At 42.2% G+C, this 16,599-nt stretch overlaps 1 protein-coding gene across 2 annotated transcripts in view; it reads left to right on the forward strand.

The window, feature by feature from the left end:
• The window catches only part of UBE4B (ubiquitination factor E4B), a 42,882-nt gene that overhangs the window by 24,878 nt on the left and 1,405 nt on the right, over nucleotides 1–16,599 (forward strand). For both annotated transcript variants that reach the window (XM_014259209.2, XM_005530461.3), the window contains 16 exons: nucleotides 3,862–3,918; nucleotides 4,284–4,400; nucleotides 4,516–4,614; nucleotides 5,075–5,188; nucleotides 5,675–5,873; nucleotides 6,092–6,230; nucleotides 8,442–8,541; nucleotides 9,267–9,394; nucleotides 9,743–9,841; nucleotides 10,216–10,451; nucleotides 11,163–11,289; nucleotides 11,580–11,724; nucleotides 12,801–12,935; nucleotides 13,311–13,502; nucleotides 15,695–15,869; nucleotides 16,292–16,438. In XM_014259209.2, coding sequence (XP_014114684.1) covers nucleotides 3,862–3,918; nucleotides 4,284–4,400; nucleotides 4,516–4,614; nucleotides 5,075–5,188; nucleotides 5,675–5,873; nucleotides 6,092–6,230; nucleotides 8,442–8,541; nucleotides 9,267–9,394; nucleotides 9,743–9,841; nucleotides 10,216–10,451; nucleotides 11,163–11,289; nucleotides 11,580–11,724; nucleotides 12,801–12,935; nucleotides 13,311–13,502; nucleotides 15,695–15,869; nucleotides 16,292–16,438 — 2,209 coding nt within the window. The remainder of the gene's footprint in view (nucleotides 1–3,861; nucleotides 3,919–4,283; nucleotides 4,401–4,515; nucleotides 4,615–5,074; nucleotides 5,189–5,674; nucleotides 5,874–6,091; nucleotides 6,231–8,441; nucleotides 8,542–9,266; nucleotides 9,395–9,742; nucleotides 9,842–10,215; nucleotides 10,452–11,162; nucleotides 11,290–11,579; nucleotides 11,725–12,800; nucleotides 12,936–13,310; nucleotides 13,503–15,694; nucleotides 15,870–16,291; nucleotides 16,439–16,599) is intronic.

A 16,599-nucleotide genomic window follows, 5' to 3' on the forward strand; every position in this document is an offset into this window, starting at 1 on the left:
TAATAAAGTATACGGATTGGCAACCACTGGGTGAATGTCTTTAGTAATGTTATTAATTGCCCTCAAATCCTGCACTAGCCGATACTTACCATTGGGTTTTCTAACTGGAAAAATAGGAGTGTTAAAGTCTGATTCACATTCTTGCAAAATTCCTTGTGCTAAAAGCTGAGTTATCAAAGGAGCGACACCCTGTTTAGCTTCTAACTTGATTGGGTATTGTTTTATTCTCACTGGCTGAGCTCCTTCTTTTAATTCTACTACCACCGGCTGAGCAGCTTTTGATTTTCCTGGATTCCCAGTCTCCCATACCCAAGGTACTACAGCTTGATCTACTTCAATAGGAATAGGAGAGGGATCAATTTCTTTTATTACAAACAATTTAGCAATTTCCTCTCCCGGAACCTCTAATTTTACCCTCCCATTTTCGAATATGATTCTGACATTTAATGATGACAACAAATCTCTGCCAAGCAATGGCTTGGGGCAATTAGGCATGTACAAAAACTGATGATCTAATTCTTTTCCTCCAAATCTCAAATTTAATGGTTGTAAAAAAAAAAAAAAAAAGGGTCTTTCTTCTAATTGTCTTGTTGCCCCCACTACCTGTATGGTAGTATCGCTGATAGGTCTTAACCTTTTGTTTAAAACTGAATGCGTTGCCCCCGTATCCACGATAAACTCTTGTTCTTTCCCATCAATATCAATCCTGACCCTCAAGTCCTGTTCTAGTCAGCTTTGATTCTGATAATTTCTCAATACAAATGCTTGGGTGCTACCTACTGGATTCACGGGATAACCTGTTGGTGCATTCACTGGCATTCCTCCCAATCCAGCTTTCACTGGGCACTCATTCTTCCAGTGTCCTATCTGACGACAGAACGCACATTGATTGGGAGCAATCTCTCCTTGCTGGGGACTAGGAGGGGCCATCCCCCGTCCTCCAAATTTAACATTCTGGAATCTTGCCCTGCCACGTCCAGAACCACGACCGCACCCAAAACCACCTCTGCCTCCCCCCCCTTTCACTGGCTTGCTGCATTATAGCTAGTATGTTCGCCTGCTGTTTCTTGGCCGTTTCTTTTTCTCTGTTATTATAAACTTTCCAAGCCACCTCTAGCATTTTATCCAGATCACGAGTATCTTGTCCTTCTAATTTCTGCAGTTTTTTTGGGTTTTTTTTTTTTTTTTTTTTTTTTTTTTTTTTTTTTGGATATCTCCCTGTGTCTGACCCAAAAAGTTTAAAGCAAGCTGCAATTTTCCTGTTTCACTGTCGATCTCCAAATCAGTGAAGCGTCTAGCAGTTTCTTTAAGTCTTTCTAAAAACGCCGAGGGAGATTCATTTTTATCCTGCTTGACAGAATACAGTTTTGACCAATTTATCATCTTAGGCATCTCAGTCCTAATTCCCTCTACTAACAACTCCTGGTACACCTTGATGGATTCCATTCCTCCGACCCTGTTTGGATCCCACCCTGGATCATCGCTCGGAACTAAGTCATTTACTGTTTCTACTGTACAACGCAGCCTAATCTCCTCTCGAGCACGCTCTTTCATTGCCCGTAGCACCATCTCCTTTTCGGTGGAATCCATCAAAGTATCCAGCAAAACCTGCATGTCATTCCAATCTGGATTCTGGGTTTTAATTATCATTTTGACCACCCGGGCTACCCTCTCCGGATTCTCACGGTAACAGCCTGCTGACTGCTTCCAAATCACCAGATCCCCTGGGGAGAAAGGCAACTTTCACAAGTACTTTCTCTCCTTGGGGTCCTATAGCTTCTCTTAAAGGGGCAATAAGCTGGGATTCCCCGTAATTTTTTACGTCCCTTCTAGTGCGTGCCGCAAGCGGAGTATTTCGCCGATTCTGGGGAGTAAACAGGGGAAGGGGGTTTTAGGTCGGATAACAACTTTCTTAACATTCCCCGGTACTGCCGTTAAATTTGCCACCTCTCCCTCCTCACCCTCATCCTCATCCCCCGTACTGGTTTCTGGTAACGGTGGATACAAAGAGGAATGGGTGAGACAGAGGGAAGAGGTGAGACAGCAGGAGGGGTTGAGACAGCAGGAGGGGTTAAGACAGCAGGAGGGGTGGGTGAAGCAGGGAGCGCACCGGGTGACACCATTAAAGACAAATCCTCCTCTGGTCGAGAGGTTAAGGCTAAGCACGAACACATTTAGATCCTTCTTTACAACCCCCGCACTTGGATTCTTTCATCTCTAATACCATTATCCCACACTCAGTCTGCCACTCCTTCTTACGGCGCAGTAAATGGAACAGGTCTAAATACTGTATTTCATCCCATTTTTCATTTTCCTCCAGATAGCGCATTAACGAATTTATGGTGTCAAAATCTACAGTACCATTCTCTGGCCATGACGGCCCTTCCTCGCCGATATTCGGCCCACCAATGTTTACAATAGTCAATCTTTTTGTCCTTCCTCATCTCCTGGAAAAACCTTTCACTTTTCCACCTCTTCAGTAAACATCCCAGCGGGTATAATTTTCTTGGGATACCTTTATTAGACTGAACCATAAACTTAAGTGTCTTGAATGGCATTTTATACCTTACTCACAGCCGTACAAAAACTCAGTAACCAATAGCAACAACCAATATGCAGCAATATATGAAACAATAAAAAACCACAATCAATATTAACAGTCCAACAAAATCAATCATACCACGCACTCACACAACAATCACTTCAATACTGAGGTAGTTTCCTTTTTAGCAGCAACAAATTCAACTAACAATTATATCCAAAATAAACAAACAAAAGGACTAAATACCAAATAAATACCAGATAAATACCAGACCAATCCAACTTGCCGCTTCTCGACGCCGCGAGGGGCAAGAGCCGGACCTGCGCAGCCTCCGCCGCGTCTGACAGCCGGCGCCTAGGCTGCACAGACCAACCAGACGTCTTAGCCCAACCCTGCGAGGATCGCCGCCTCGTCTTATGAGCAGGCACCCAAACCAGAAAAAAAATAAAGCACCTTCGGGCTTACCTTTTGCAGTCGTCCGTCAGGTGCGGGGGTCGGGCACGAACCGATGACTCCCCGAGAATCACTCGGTGCCGGCGTGGAGTGGATCAGAACGCGAACCGCCCCAGGCACCTTCGGAGTCCTGCCGCGGTCGCCAGAAAACTGTTGCCCGATCCGAAGAAAACACAAACAACCGAAGTCATTTATGCGGTGCTTTATTGAGGGCCCGGGAGCCTGTGGACTAGCGTCCAAAGACAGAGCCCCATTTCACAGAAAAATCACAGGGTTTTTATATGTTTTCTACACGATTTCTTCATCACCATAATTTCTTAATTCTCTCTCACTACCTGGTACGACTATCTCCCTGACATTTAAATTTTGCCAAAAGTACATTCCTAGATTATCTCCTAGTTACACTGCTTACTTTGCAATATCTGCCGTATAGTTCATCTGCAGGTTACATGTGGCCTACCAAGCCTTAGCATAACTACTACTAATGTCAAACCAATGCTAACTAATACAGTTTATTGAACCAAATGGCAACAGTTTTAATGGGACAGGTCAGGAGTCCAGCATAGGCATTGTCATGAGCAAACAACAATTTGCACAGCTAATTCTTGAAATAAGTGCAATAATTTGTTATCCTGCGAGACATGTTGGCTTTTTTGAGACAACTTGGAGCAGATGTAAAAGCCAAAATGGAGCAGGGTGTGCTTTAGTTCTCTTTGGACATCTTCACTGTGATTGTGAAGCTTTTGCACTGATCAAGGGAGAAAGGTTCTGCTCTTTAAGCAGTTTGTCATAGTAAGCTTGTTTGTTGCAGACAGGTTACTGAAGAATTACTCAAAAAAGTAATTTTTACTTGGATTTCTTTATAGGCACTATGTGAACTTTGTGAAATCAAGTTTGGGAAAACACACCCCATGTGCAGTTTGGTGAGTGTTTCCAGTCTGAGTTTCTTCAAGTGTTAAAAGAACCATGTCGCTTATTTTGGTGTTGTACAATCCCTGTTGATGATGTCCTCCAGAACTGTTGATAATGTTCTCCAGAGCTACTGGAGCCTCTCATGTAAAACAATAGTTTAAATTAAGCTGGTAGAGGGAGTCCTTTACCCTGAGAATTTATTAAAACTGAGACAAACACGAGTTGCTTGGGTTGCTGGAATACTGAGGAGATTGTTTCCATTTTGCCATCAGCCTGACTGTTGGAGGTTCGAGGCTATGTGGCAGACACTGAAGGTGACAAAGCAGGATGGCTGACACAGCAGCTTTGAAGAACTTGCTGTTTCTCCTATTTTTAGGTTGTCTCTTTGCCCTTGTGGTTGCCTAAATCTTTAAGCACAGGTGCAGGAAGAGAGCTGCAAAGACTTTCCTACCTTGGAGCCTTCTTCAGTCTGTCTGTCTTTGCTGAAGATGATGTAAGTGTCACAGAAGGATGTTGGCATTAGCATGGTGGGGTTCTTTTGTTGTGAGGGATTTTTTTACTTCCCCAGAACATTTGCATATATTTGCCAATATTCATCTTACTTTCAGAACAAAGTAGTTGAAAAGTACTTCTCAGGGCCTGCCATTACTCTTGAGAACACCCGGGTTGTTAGCCAGTCTTTGCAACATTACCTGGAATTAGCAAGGGTAAGTATTCTCATTCCTTAAAAAAAAAAAAGCATAATATGTGGGTTTTTTGGTCTTGATATAGATGAATAATATAATCTAAAAAAATTTGCTTCTGTCTTAAATCACAAATCTTTCAGGATATGGCTGAAATGGATTAGGGAGAAAAAATAGAGTGCTACGAATATTTCTCTAAGGCTGTAAGCCAATTCAGAAAATATCAGAATATCAGATCAGTTAGTAATGAGTTACAGTCCATGTTAAAGGATGGGTAAACACATACTGTGTTAGTAGTGTGTTGCACTACTCTTGTATTTACATTTTTGGTTTAACTAATGGCATAACTAACATATGTATAAAGGTGGCGATGAGACTATATAACAGAAGTTTTGCTGAGTTTTGTGGATTCTGTAGAACATAAAAATACAGACCAACAGAAAGCAGGACTGTGATGCTGAGAGGTGTTTGTTTGCAATTGCAGCAAGAGCTGTTCAAGATCCTGCACAGTATCCTGCTGAACGGGGACACCCGGGAGGCGGCTCTCGGCTACATGGCAGCTGTGGTCAATGCCAACATGAAGAAGGCCCAAATGCAGGTAAATAAAGGGAAATACTCTTCCTGTGATTCATCCAGCCACAAATAGCACTAGATGGCTCATGTAGTGGTGGTCTGGAATGGAGGACAAAAGAATTTTGAGTGCCTGCTACCACAGGCAATAAGCCCTGTCTTCTTTGTTTCAATACATTTTCCATTTCTGAAATTAATCTGGTTTACCTATTTTAACAGTTTATTTCCTCTCTTAGAACTGAGATGTCACTTCATTAACAGGGCTTCTTTATTACGTGTTTAAATCTTTGTACTTGCCCTGCCCCATTTTGGAGGGCATCATCCCAACTGACTGTTCAACACCCTGCTTTCCCAGCTGGTAAAGTGCTAGGCTTTGTTTGGTGTCACTAAAAGGAGCAGTGCAGATATGGAGTGGCTGGGCTCCAGTGAAACCACAGGGATGGGATTTTGGCATTGTACCTCCCCCTGTACTGCTCAGCTCACACCCTCAGCCCTTTTCCTTCTCACCCCACAGACAGACGATCGTTTGGTGTCTACAGATGGCTTCATGCTCAACTTCCTCTGGGTACTGCAGCAGCTGAGTACGAAGATAAAGCTGGAAACGGTTGATCCCATGTACATATTCCATCCCAGGTGTCGAATCGAGCTTCCCACAGATGAGACAAGAGTGAAAGCAACAATGGAGGAGGTTGCAGCCTGGATTGCTGAACTTTGTTAGTACTCTTACTGAGACATGTTAAGCATTTCTGTGCCTTCTGATACAGAGTACATGGAAGTACTTGATTCCAGCAAAGAATTCCCTTTTCTTAAATCTCTTTTCTTGATGCTCTCTGCTTTTCCTTGTTTTAAAGAAAGTTAAATTCGAGGTCTCACCCTAGATAAGACAGTTAATTTTTTAATTTATTCACCTCTACTGTTTTTTGTCTTTTAGACCGGGATCCGTCTCCATTTTCTGAGCCGAAGTTCCCAACGGAATGTTTCTTCCTCACGCTGCACGCCCATCACCTCTCCATCCTGCCCAGCTGCCGCCGGTACATCCGCAGACTGCGCGCCATCAGGGAGCTCAACAGGTTGGCAGAGGGGCTTGTGGGGGGCTGAGGCTGCAGGTGGCCCCCGTGTCCCCTCTCACAGGGCAGGAGGCCTGACAAGCTGAATGAAATCACAGTGACAGTTTAGGTGGAGCTGGTGCTGAGTACAGACCTGTCTGTAGGCTGTCTGGTACTCTGCTGCTTTTGGCCCTCGGGGGTTTTCGGGTGCGTTGAGGGACTGTGGCTTGTCAGGAATTCAGGTAATAGTGAGATGGAGGGTGTTGGTTGCAGCTCAGGTTTGCAGCTCAACGTGGCAGCTCAAGTTTGTGAGAAGACCATTCTATTTAAGAGATAATTCTCTGTGGAACGTTTTAGGATTCATAACACCAGTTAACAGAGTTCATTATCACTAATCTCTGGTGTGCTTGGCGGGGCGTGGGCATCAGTGCCTCAGGCTCTCTGGCAGAGCTGGATCAGCATTACCTGGCTGATAATCAGGTCACTGTGCAGGTGACTTGTGGCTTCAGAAACAAGACATTGGGATTTGTGCCTGTTTTGAACATCTCAGAAGATATTTGCCTTTTTCCCCATAGCTTCTGAGGCAGGAGAATTTTTCATACTCTTGGGACGGGGGAAAGAAGCCTTCAGCAGTGAACTCAAAATATTGTTCTCTACATGTAATTCAGCATATGGTTTACTGTCTTAAAAATGATAAATACATTCTGGTGTTAACATGAGGATACTCCTGTTTTCCATTTCTCTTGGCATAAACTCAAATAGACTTACACAGTTGCTAAACCTTGAAGAATACTCTGTTAAAATTAGAACAGATTTTTGTATCATCAGTATTTTCCATTGTTTATAATTACACTCATTGCATTTTGGTAAATGTTCCTTGGCAGTAATGCCATGAGTTCGTTACAGGATTTTTGGACTGCATCTGAAATGATTTAATTTTTAAAGCATATGCAGGCCAAGAACCTAGGAAGCAGCAGAGAGCAGAGCAGGAAGAGTCAGTATATCTATTTTCCTATAAACAGCCTGTGGATTACTTGTAAAAAAGCCATATGTTGGCTTGAAAAAGGAATTGCTGCTTTTTCCTTATTTAGAATTGTTTCACAGGAGTTGCTGATGCAGCAGTCCCCATCCAGCAGTGCAGAGTGAAGAGCTCTTGGCTTTACTGACAGCTTAGGAGCTTGGGCTTCAGCATTTTCCATGAATTGCTTGGTTGCTTGCAACATTGGAAACATCTTTAGATCTTGTTAGTAAATAAATTACACTGGATATTTGTCTGCTGTAGGCAGAGATTGATGTGGAAAGAGAATTGGTGTTTAGAGAAGGGATGAAAAGGAACTGTATACATGCAGTTCAGTGTATGAATTTTGTTCTAATCAGCTGCACTTCCTGAAAAGGATTAAGATATGTGAATATGTAGAATTTTTTAATGCAAATGATGTGTGTAATGTATATTTAAGTTCTCTTTTCTGTGGGGCAGTGTAAGAAGATGGATAAGGAAGGGGAGGAATTATCAACCCCCTTGACCTTCTGGTCCTTACACTGACACAGGGAGACTATGGACTATTCACTGAACTCCTCTACAAGCCTGAGTTTTCTTGGGAGTGCAGCATGGGAAGTGTAGAACAAAACTCAAATAAATCATTTGCAATAGTAGAAAGGAGGAAGATATGCAGGATATAGACCTGCAACTTTCTTGTTTCTAGCAAAACTTTCTGCAAGACTTTCACCTTTTTCTTCCTTAGCTGATTTTGTCTTCCAGTTTCCTTTTTGATACTAGAAGATGAATGAACTCTGTCTCATTAAGTAAACCATCCTTTCCTTGTGTAAAGGTTTAGTTTTCATGGCATCCTTTTAACCTTCCTTTAGAGTGACCATAGACTTCTTCAGTGTGGAAAAAGACAATTTTTTTTTTTTTCCAATATAGGGGAGAAAATTTGTTTGTTAAGCAGGATAGAACCCTTGTGTTTCATCCCTCTGGTGTGGCTGATGGCCATGGGTGTTGGAGCTGGTGTATGTGGTGCCTCTGAGTTCTGGCTACACAGTTGTTCAGTCTGCATTTACAAAAGCAACTTATTTCTCTTGTTATGATAATGGGTAATTTCTTTGAAAATTATCAGTTTTTTCCCCACTTTGCTGTATTTCCTTGGTTTTTAGCAGATAAGTCAGTGAAATGCCTTGTGCTGGCAGCACATTTCCCCTCTGTCATGATAACCAGTTCCTGCATCTGGTTTTCAGGACTGTTGAAGATTTAAAAAACAATGAAAGTCAGTGGAAGGATTCTCCTCTGGCCACCAGACATCGAGAGATGCTGAAACGCTGCAAGACACAGCTTAAGGTTTGTAAGTGATTCAGTTCTCAGCTAAAAGCTTCTGTGGCTGTGTGTGTGTTGACTTTGTGCCCTAATGTTTAACAACTTCTCTCTTACGCTGCTTGGAAATGGTGGGTTTGAAACTCTTACCCCTGGGAGTGCTGCACTGGATGGTGGTCATTATAGAATATAACATCAGTGAGAATTTAAGATTCAAAGTAACACCAAAAATGAAATTCTGTGTTTCTTAACTGGAGAGCGACCAAGCAAAGGGACTGTGCTTTGTTCAGGAGTAGCTGTGTGTGCACAGTCCCTGCACAAGTAGGAACTCCCAAGTCACAGATCTCGCACAGAATTCCTGCAAAGATGAGTAAGAGATGAGGTGCTCTTTTTTTTGAAGGCCTATTCTGCTTAGATCTTCCTCATAGAAATTGGCACAAATTTTCTGAGCTGTAGCACCAAAATGGCTTTAATCACACATTTTCCCACTTTGATATGTTTGTTACTTCTTTCATTGTTCCCATAAAGCTTGTGAAAGGCACATCTGTCCATGCAACTCTTAAATTCTATTTTACTTGCTATGTTGGGGCTTGTGTGCCTTATTTTCTTGAAATGAGAGTGTATTGTAAGAAGAGACCACTGTATAATTGTCATGATTCGCAGATTTATTATTATTGATATTATCTTGAAGAGGCTTCACATTCCTTTATGCTGTCTTGCCCTGGATTAGTTTTTGTGTGCATGTTCTGCAGAAACTGGTGAGGTGCAAGGCTTGTGCAGATGCTGGTTTGCTGGATGAAAACTTCCTCAGGAGATGCCTGAATTTCTATGGCATGGTGATCCAGCTGATGCTTCGCATTCTTGACCCTGCCTATCCCAAGTGAGTGTCAGGTTTATCTGTGTAAGTTGTATCAAAGATACTTCAGATCATGTTAGATTGCTCACTGAATTTAGCAGTTCTAGAATTATTTTTGCTTACAGTGTCTGCATTGTTATGTGGTTGGTGACGTAGATCCTTGCATGGAATATGTTTGTTATTCAGAGTTTAATGTCAGCTTGGGTTTGGGGGGCTCCCTCAGGTATGTTTGGTACCCTTGGAGTACTGACATGGAGTTCTAAAAACGTAAAAATCTAAAGATTCTTGTAAAGGGATCCCATGGAGCACATGACCCTTTCTGCTTAATCCTGCTGGTTTACTGTCCTGTTTGTTGTCTCTTCTGTTTCACAGTGTAAAATTGCCTTTAACTCCTGAGGTTCCGAAAGTATTTGCATCATTGCCAGAGTTTTACGTGGAAGATGTTGCTGAATTTTTATTTTTTATTGTACAGTAAGTAAAGTTATATTTGAAGGAAACTTGTACTACGACTTGTCCTTTGGGAGGTGGCACGTGTATAAAGTGAGGGTGTAAAAGTGGTTTTCTAACTATCTGCATTTAATATTCTGATTATATAACAAGGTAATGGCATGGCAGCATTGCTGCAGCTATAATGCATTGATGGCTCCACAGTCCCTTTTAACCTAGATTTTTCTTGGAAGAAAGTTTTTTGGTTCTCTCCCCAGGAATTTTCTTTATGGTTTGCAGTGAGACCTTTTGATCTTGTGATATGTTAAATCATCATTAGAATAATATATTTTTAAAAGCCATGACTTAGAAGTAGGACATTAGGGTTGGTTTTTTTCATTTAGTTTTCCTGTTTCCAGATACGCTCCTCAGGTGCTGTATGAGCCCTGTACTCAGGACATAGTGATGTTCCTTGTTGTGATGCTGTGCAACCAGAACTACATCCGAAATCCTTATTTAGTAGCCAAGCTGGTGGAAGTCATGTTCATGACAAATCCTGCTGTTCAGCCCCGGACACAGAAGTTCTTTGAAATGATTGAGAATCACCCTCTCTCCACTAAATTGTTAGTTCCCTCCTTGATGAAGTTTTACACAGGTAAGTGCTTTGTCTGTAGCTCACTGAGTGCACAATAGTATTCTAAGGCCAAAGGATCTGTTAGCTGTTGTAACTATTAAAAAAATCCCAAACAATACAAAACAAGAAAACCCCAACACACCAAAAAACCCCTGATAGATCTTGAGTCTTGTGAAGATGAGGCTTTATTGCTCAGGAATTGGGGGAAATAGCATTAGATGGAGCCTTGGGAATTCCAGTCCTTTCACAAGCTGTTGTGCACTGACAAGTCCAGCAGTGTGAATTGATGTGACAATTGTTTTTGTGGTCTTTAGATTCCAGAATTAAAGCTTTTTCTTTGCTTTGCCTCTAAAGGAATATTGGGATTTTAAAACTTCTTGTTACAGTTTTGCTGGTCCTGTAGATTTGGATGTTTTGTTTGATAACAAAACCAAGTATTTTTGTAGGGTACCCAGAGTTTTCTTAGTGAGATTTTAGACTGTGTGATGAAGAGCAGAGTTGAATAGAGCAGAATATTTTGATTTCTGGGGGTTTCTCTTCCTAAATGAGGTTGGGTTTAGATTAGAAAATTTATAGTGCACTTATTCTAATGGGAATTTCTGAACGGGAATTGAATTTCATCTCTTCAAGTTTCTCTGGGTGCTTGAAGCCCATCACATTGGAGGCAGTAGGGAGAGTTGTGTTGCCAGTGAAGCCTGGTGGGAAGGTTCTGGGATCTGTTCTCTTTTCCAGATGTGGAACATACCGGAGCCACTAGCGAGTTCTATGACAAGTTTACAATCCGCTACCACATCAGCACCATTTTCAAAAGCCTCTGGCAGAACATAGCTCACCATGGTACATTTATGGAAGAGTTCAAGTGAGTAAGAGGTTGTCTCAGGCAGCTTCCTGTCGTGCAGGCTGCTTGGGCAGGGGCCTGAGGAGGTCTCTGCCATTGGGACTGGGTGATGCTGCTTTCTCTTTTATCTCACGTGGCATCCCCTTCCAGTGGAACTGGAGTGTTCTAAACTGAGTTCTGGACACCACAATCAGCTTGGCTTGGGGAATGGGATCATTGTTGGAAATAAACAGTGCAGGAGTTGCTGGGGTTGCAGTCTGCTCTGCACACCCACCTGCTCTGCCGTGATACCTGTGTTTTGATGTTTTCAGCTCTGGGAAGCAGTTTGTTCGCTACATCAACATGCTGATAAATGACACAACTTTCTTGCTGGATGAGAGTCTGGAGTCCCTAAAACGTATCCATGAAGTGCAAGAGGAGATGAAGAACAAAGAGCAATGGGACCTGCTGCCCAGGGTGAACAGAGCTGTTTTTCAAAGTGCCCTTTACTTATTTTTAATTCTTCAATACAAGACCATTAAAAAAACTTTTTTATAAGGGGCAGCACCAAGGAGCTGCTTGTGAAAAGCAGTTCTCGATGCTTTTTCTTGGTGCCAGTATAGCCATGGCCACTCTGGATGACATTCTGGAAAAAACATCATTCTGCCTAGTTATGTTGTGGCTGGCAAAGAGAGTGGTGTGAAGTAGAAATAGTAGAAAGTTTCAAATTATTATGCACTTAATTCTAAGTGGAGAAACCGAGACTTTAACCTTCCTGAAGGAGGTTTGGGAAGATGCTCGCCAGTTGAATTGACTTCACGGAATAGAAGCTTTTATTCTGCTAATGCATTGCTCCTTGCTAGATTCGATGCAGACAATTATAGTCCTGTACCTCAGAGCTTGGCCTGATTAAACAAAAAATTGTGTGTTGACCCACCAATGTCAGGTATTTCTATTTTAAGGTTATTGATTTTTAAAAAGTACAAAAGGAAAAGCTCTAAAGATCTTGTTTGTTAAACATATTCTGGTTTGCTCTTCTGAAGCTTTTCTTCCTGTCTCTGCCTACCAGCAAGGTAAAGCCATTACTGTAGTTACACAATGAGCTGGTGCATCACCTACAGATTGTTCCACTGGGGTGTTCATTATTTATGATGGTGCATAAATTAGAGAGAATTAGAGAGAACTTCATTTGACTCTCAGATCCCAAGCTGGTTTTCAAGTTTTGGCATTTGGATGGAAAGGAAGCATAACCCAGTTCTGCAGCTGTGAGGAGCAGTTAGAAGATGTAAACAAACTCAATAACCACGGGGGCTTGTTATGCTGTTTGCATTCATTCTTTAGTGTTGCAGAATTCTGGAAAATTGATGCAGACCATTAGTACTAGGTAATACAAGTGAGCAGCTGTACCTTAGATTAAAAGATGTCCCGCATCTGTGTTTGAATTACTGTCTTCCTTTTGTCTAGATCCCCTTAGCATTGTGGCTGTGAGGTTTTAATGAGTGATGGTGTAGGAAATTCCATGGACTTGTAAGCACGTTGTGTTTATTTTGCAGGATCAGCAGCAGGCCCGGCAGTCGCAGCTGGCTCAGGATGAGCGCGTGTCCCGTTCATATCTTGCCCTGGCAACAGAAACTGTTGATATGTTCCATATCCTTACCAAGCAGGTCCAAAAGCCTTTTCTCAGACCTGTAAGTCCTGCTCAGATTTAAGTTGGTTCCCTGCTTCTCTAACATCTCTGGATAATAACCTGGAAATGTTTGGTAGTGCTTAGTCTCCTTTCTTCTCCCCTTTCTCCAACTCATTAAAATCTAATTGCTGTTGATGTTATTTGATGATGAGAGCATTACCTGATTCACTGACATGGTGTGATCCTCCCAGACAGAAACTGTTTGCATGACATTTTTTAATGGCAAACATGCATAAAGAACAGACACTTCCTGCAAGCCTACCAAATGAAAATTTTATTAGTTAGTAAATCCTAATCTTGCTATGTGCAACTCTAGCAATAATCTTCTTTATCACTGCCTTCACACAGTGATCTGTGTTTTACTTTGCTTTTGTAGGAACTTGGACCACGGCTGGCTGCTATGTTGAACTTTAACTTACAGCAACTGTGTGGCCCCAAGTGCCGTGACCTGAAAGTTGAAAACCCAGAGAAATATGGGTTTGAACCAAAGAAGCTGTTGGACCAGCTGACTGACATTTATCTGCAGCTGGATTGTGCTCGCTTTGCTAAAGCAATTGCTGATGATCAGGTGAGCTCCAGAAGGATGAAGGAAAAGGGCAATAGCTCTGTGGACAGGCAGGACTTTGCAGAACATTCTAGAAACGTCTCATCTTGCTTGTGTGCTGCCAGCCAGTTTGCCTTCCATCCCTGCAGTTTGTTTTCTTTCAGCAGATCATCTCTGTTCATATTCTGTCTGCTCTTTGTAGATGGGTGTTCCCAGTGCTTTGTAAACCTGTAAACATACATAAATATCCATAGCACTTCACAAACATAGGGAATTTCCTGAGCAGGCTGTGCTTGTTGCCTACAGCCTCATTGTAAATTAGCAGAAATACTTTGTTCCTTTGTAAGTGGGAGATCTGAGGCAGAGTTTTGACTCCTTCCCCCTTCCTCATCAGAACAGGCAGAGCTGGGACCGAGCCTCCTTCAACAAATCAAAGTTCATTCTCTAGATTAACAGTTTCCAAATTGTATTCCCTGTGCAATCACTTTATTAAATGGCTGTGTAATAAAGTGACAAAGCACAGCACGTATGAGCCGATTAACGACACCTTTGAACTCCTCCTGGTAATATTCAGAGCAAGATAAGCTATTGCTCAGCTCTCTGTTCTTGTAAAGTTGTCAAACTACTGAGTCACATCTGTCCATGGCCTTGGCTTATAATACAAACTTCTTAGAGTGTAGAGGGGAAGACACAGCAGCTACTTGAGATCCTAGTGGTTTTCAGCACATGAAGCTGTTTGCATGTCTAGTGAAGCAGCAGCATTGGGGTAGCTCAAGATCGTTTTTGTGTAGTTATTTAAGTTCTGATAATTGCAGATAATACCAGTAACTCATCTGAAACAGACCTTATGTGTTTGCATGTGTATAATGAATATTTTTATGCTGTTCAGTATTGATGAAAGTGAGAATGTTATCCATCGTTCATCCATGCCAGCCATAGCAAATGCACAGACTGATGTAGGGATTCAAAAGAAAGAAGCCTGCGGGTGTGAGAACTGGCAAAAAGCTTAATTAACAAAGTGGCCCTTCATCCAAAAGGAGTGGGGGGAGTGACCAGTCTCTTGGAAACTGTCAGTGACAGGAAAGAAACACCAAGGAAATGTGTGGTTGGTTAATGGCTACTGGTAGTGGGAGAAAAAACAAAACAAACAAAAAGTTGCTTGATCATGGTGGGATCTCTGTAAAGCATTTTGAGGGATGTCCCATTTGTAAATCCCAGCACGCAGGAGAGGGAATCTGCAAACATTTGTAGAGCCCTGGGCACGTTGCCATGGTTCTGTTCCCTCTGAGCAGGAGAAAGGCGTTTGGGTGGGCACGGTGTGTCCTGTGTGCTGAAAGGCATTGCTGCAGTGTGGTGCAGATGAAAGAAGTGGGGCTGTGTTGAACACTTTAAAAATCTCAAGGGAAATAGAAATCTGTGAGACTTTGTTTCGTTTTGTCATATAATTCAGCCTTGCACTGTAAAGCAAATAACACTTTTTATTAAAAGGTTTATGTCAAAACATGACATTGTGAACTTGAAGGAAAATGGTGTCTCTGTAAAACACAGACAGCTACAAAAGTCCTTCCCTAACTTTCTTTTTCACGTGAAAGTAATGCTTGCTTCAGTTGCATTTGGTCTCTCTGGATATTCCTTCTGCACCAGGTGGCAAATTTCCAGCATTCACTCTCTCTGAGCAGTCTTACTATTTTTGCAACATCGTGGGGTGGGTTTTTTGTTAGTTTTTGTTTGGATTAGAAGAAAGAATCACTCCTTTCCCAGTACTGCCTTGCATATTATCAGAGAAGTTAAGAAATATTAAAAAAAACTTAAAAACTCATTTTATGCTATATTTTCAGCCAAGACTTGTGAGAACAAGAATACAGACAGGAGAATGGTGAGACAGATGTTTTGTCTAAGAACAGTTCTAATAATTATAGTCAGCTTCTCTGAGCGTCTTCTTCATTTTCTTTAGGTGATGTTGCCTTTTTCTTTTTTGGTCCTTAATAGTTCTACAGTGGTGATGATTGGTAAAAAAAAATCCTAAGTCTACCCCAATGCTGACATTTTGATGCTAGATGAATGCTACCTACATACTGTTTGCTTTGATGTAAGGTTGAGGTTTCATTGATCCCTCCTTCTGCCATTTTAAAAATGCATTAAATATCTTTACTGTTTTTATGGCATGTAGGGATACTGCAACTCAGCAAAGTTGTCTTTTTATGCTTTGCCTGTAGAGGTCCTACAGTAAAGAGCTCTTTGAGGAGGTTATCTCCAAGATGAGGAAGGCTGGAATCAAGTCTACCATAGCAATAGAGAAATTCAAACTGCTGGCAGAGAAAGTGGAGGAAATTGTTGCCAAGAATGCCCGTGCAGAGATTGATTACAGCGATGCTCCGGATGAATTCAGAGGCAAGTGGATCTAGGAGAGAGGGATTTGGTTTGTTACATTGATTTCATATGTTAATGGAAACTATTTATTGTTTATGAAGCCTTGCATCTTGCTCTATTTCAATGATGTAGTTAAGTAAATACAGAGCTAAGAGTTGCTTTAGTTTTCCCTGGGATTGTACTGTCCAGTCCCAGCCACGCTTTGCTTACATCTACTTGAAAACAGTAACACCCCCAACTGAAAACAGGGTTGACAGTAGTGAATGCTTAGTCCCAGGTCAGAAAGGGAAAAGTGCTATAAAGATTTATGTCCATTTAACCTTCTTCTGTAACTTCAGCAGCATGCTGGGGACCCTGAGCACTGGTTCTGCACTCTGGGCTTATGGGCAGGTAGAATCCGTAGCTGTTTCCTCACTTTGATCAGGAGACCCTTGTGCCCCCAGATCCCCTGATGGACACTCTGATGACCGACCCCGTGCGCCTGCCCTCGGGAACGATCATGGACAGGTCGATCATCCTGAGGCACCTGCTCAACTCCTCCACTGATCCTTTCAACCGGCAGACGCTGACGGAAAACATGCTGGAACCAGGTACCGTGGGAGGGCTGGGGACAGGTCTGTGATTTCATAGCACAGCACTGAGGCCTCTGCTTTCCCTTTTTCTGGGGGGAAAAAACCCTCACACCCTTGCTTTTGTAACTACTGGGCTGAAAAACATCATGGTATATAAATGAGAAATGGCTATTGGTCAC

The sequence above is a fragment of the Pseudopodoces humilis genome, chromosome 24, assembly GCF_049639895.1.
Source record: "Pseudopodoces humilis isolate 2021_Gansu_Grassland_sample_001 chromosome 24, ASM4963989v1, whole genome shotgun sequence".
NCBI classification, from domain to species: domain Eukaryota; kingdom Metazoa; phylum Chordata; class Aves; order Passeriformes; family Paridae; genus Pseudopodoces; species Pseudopodoces humilis.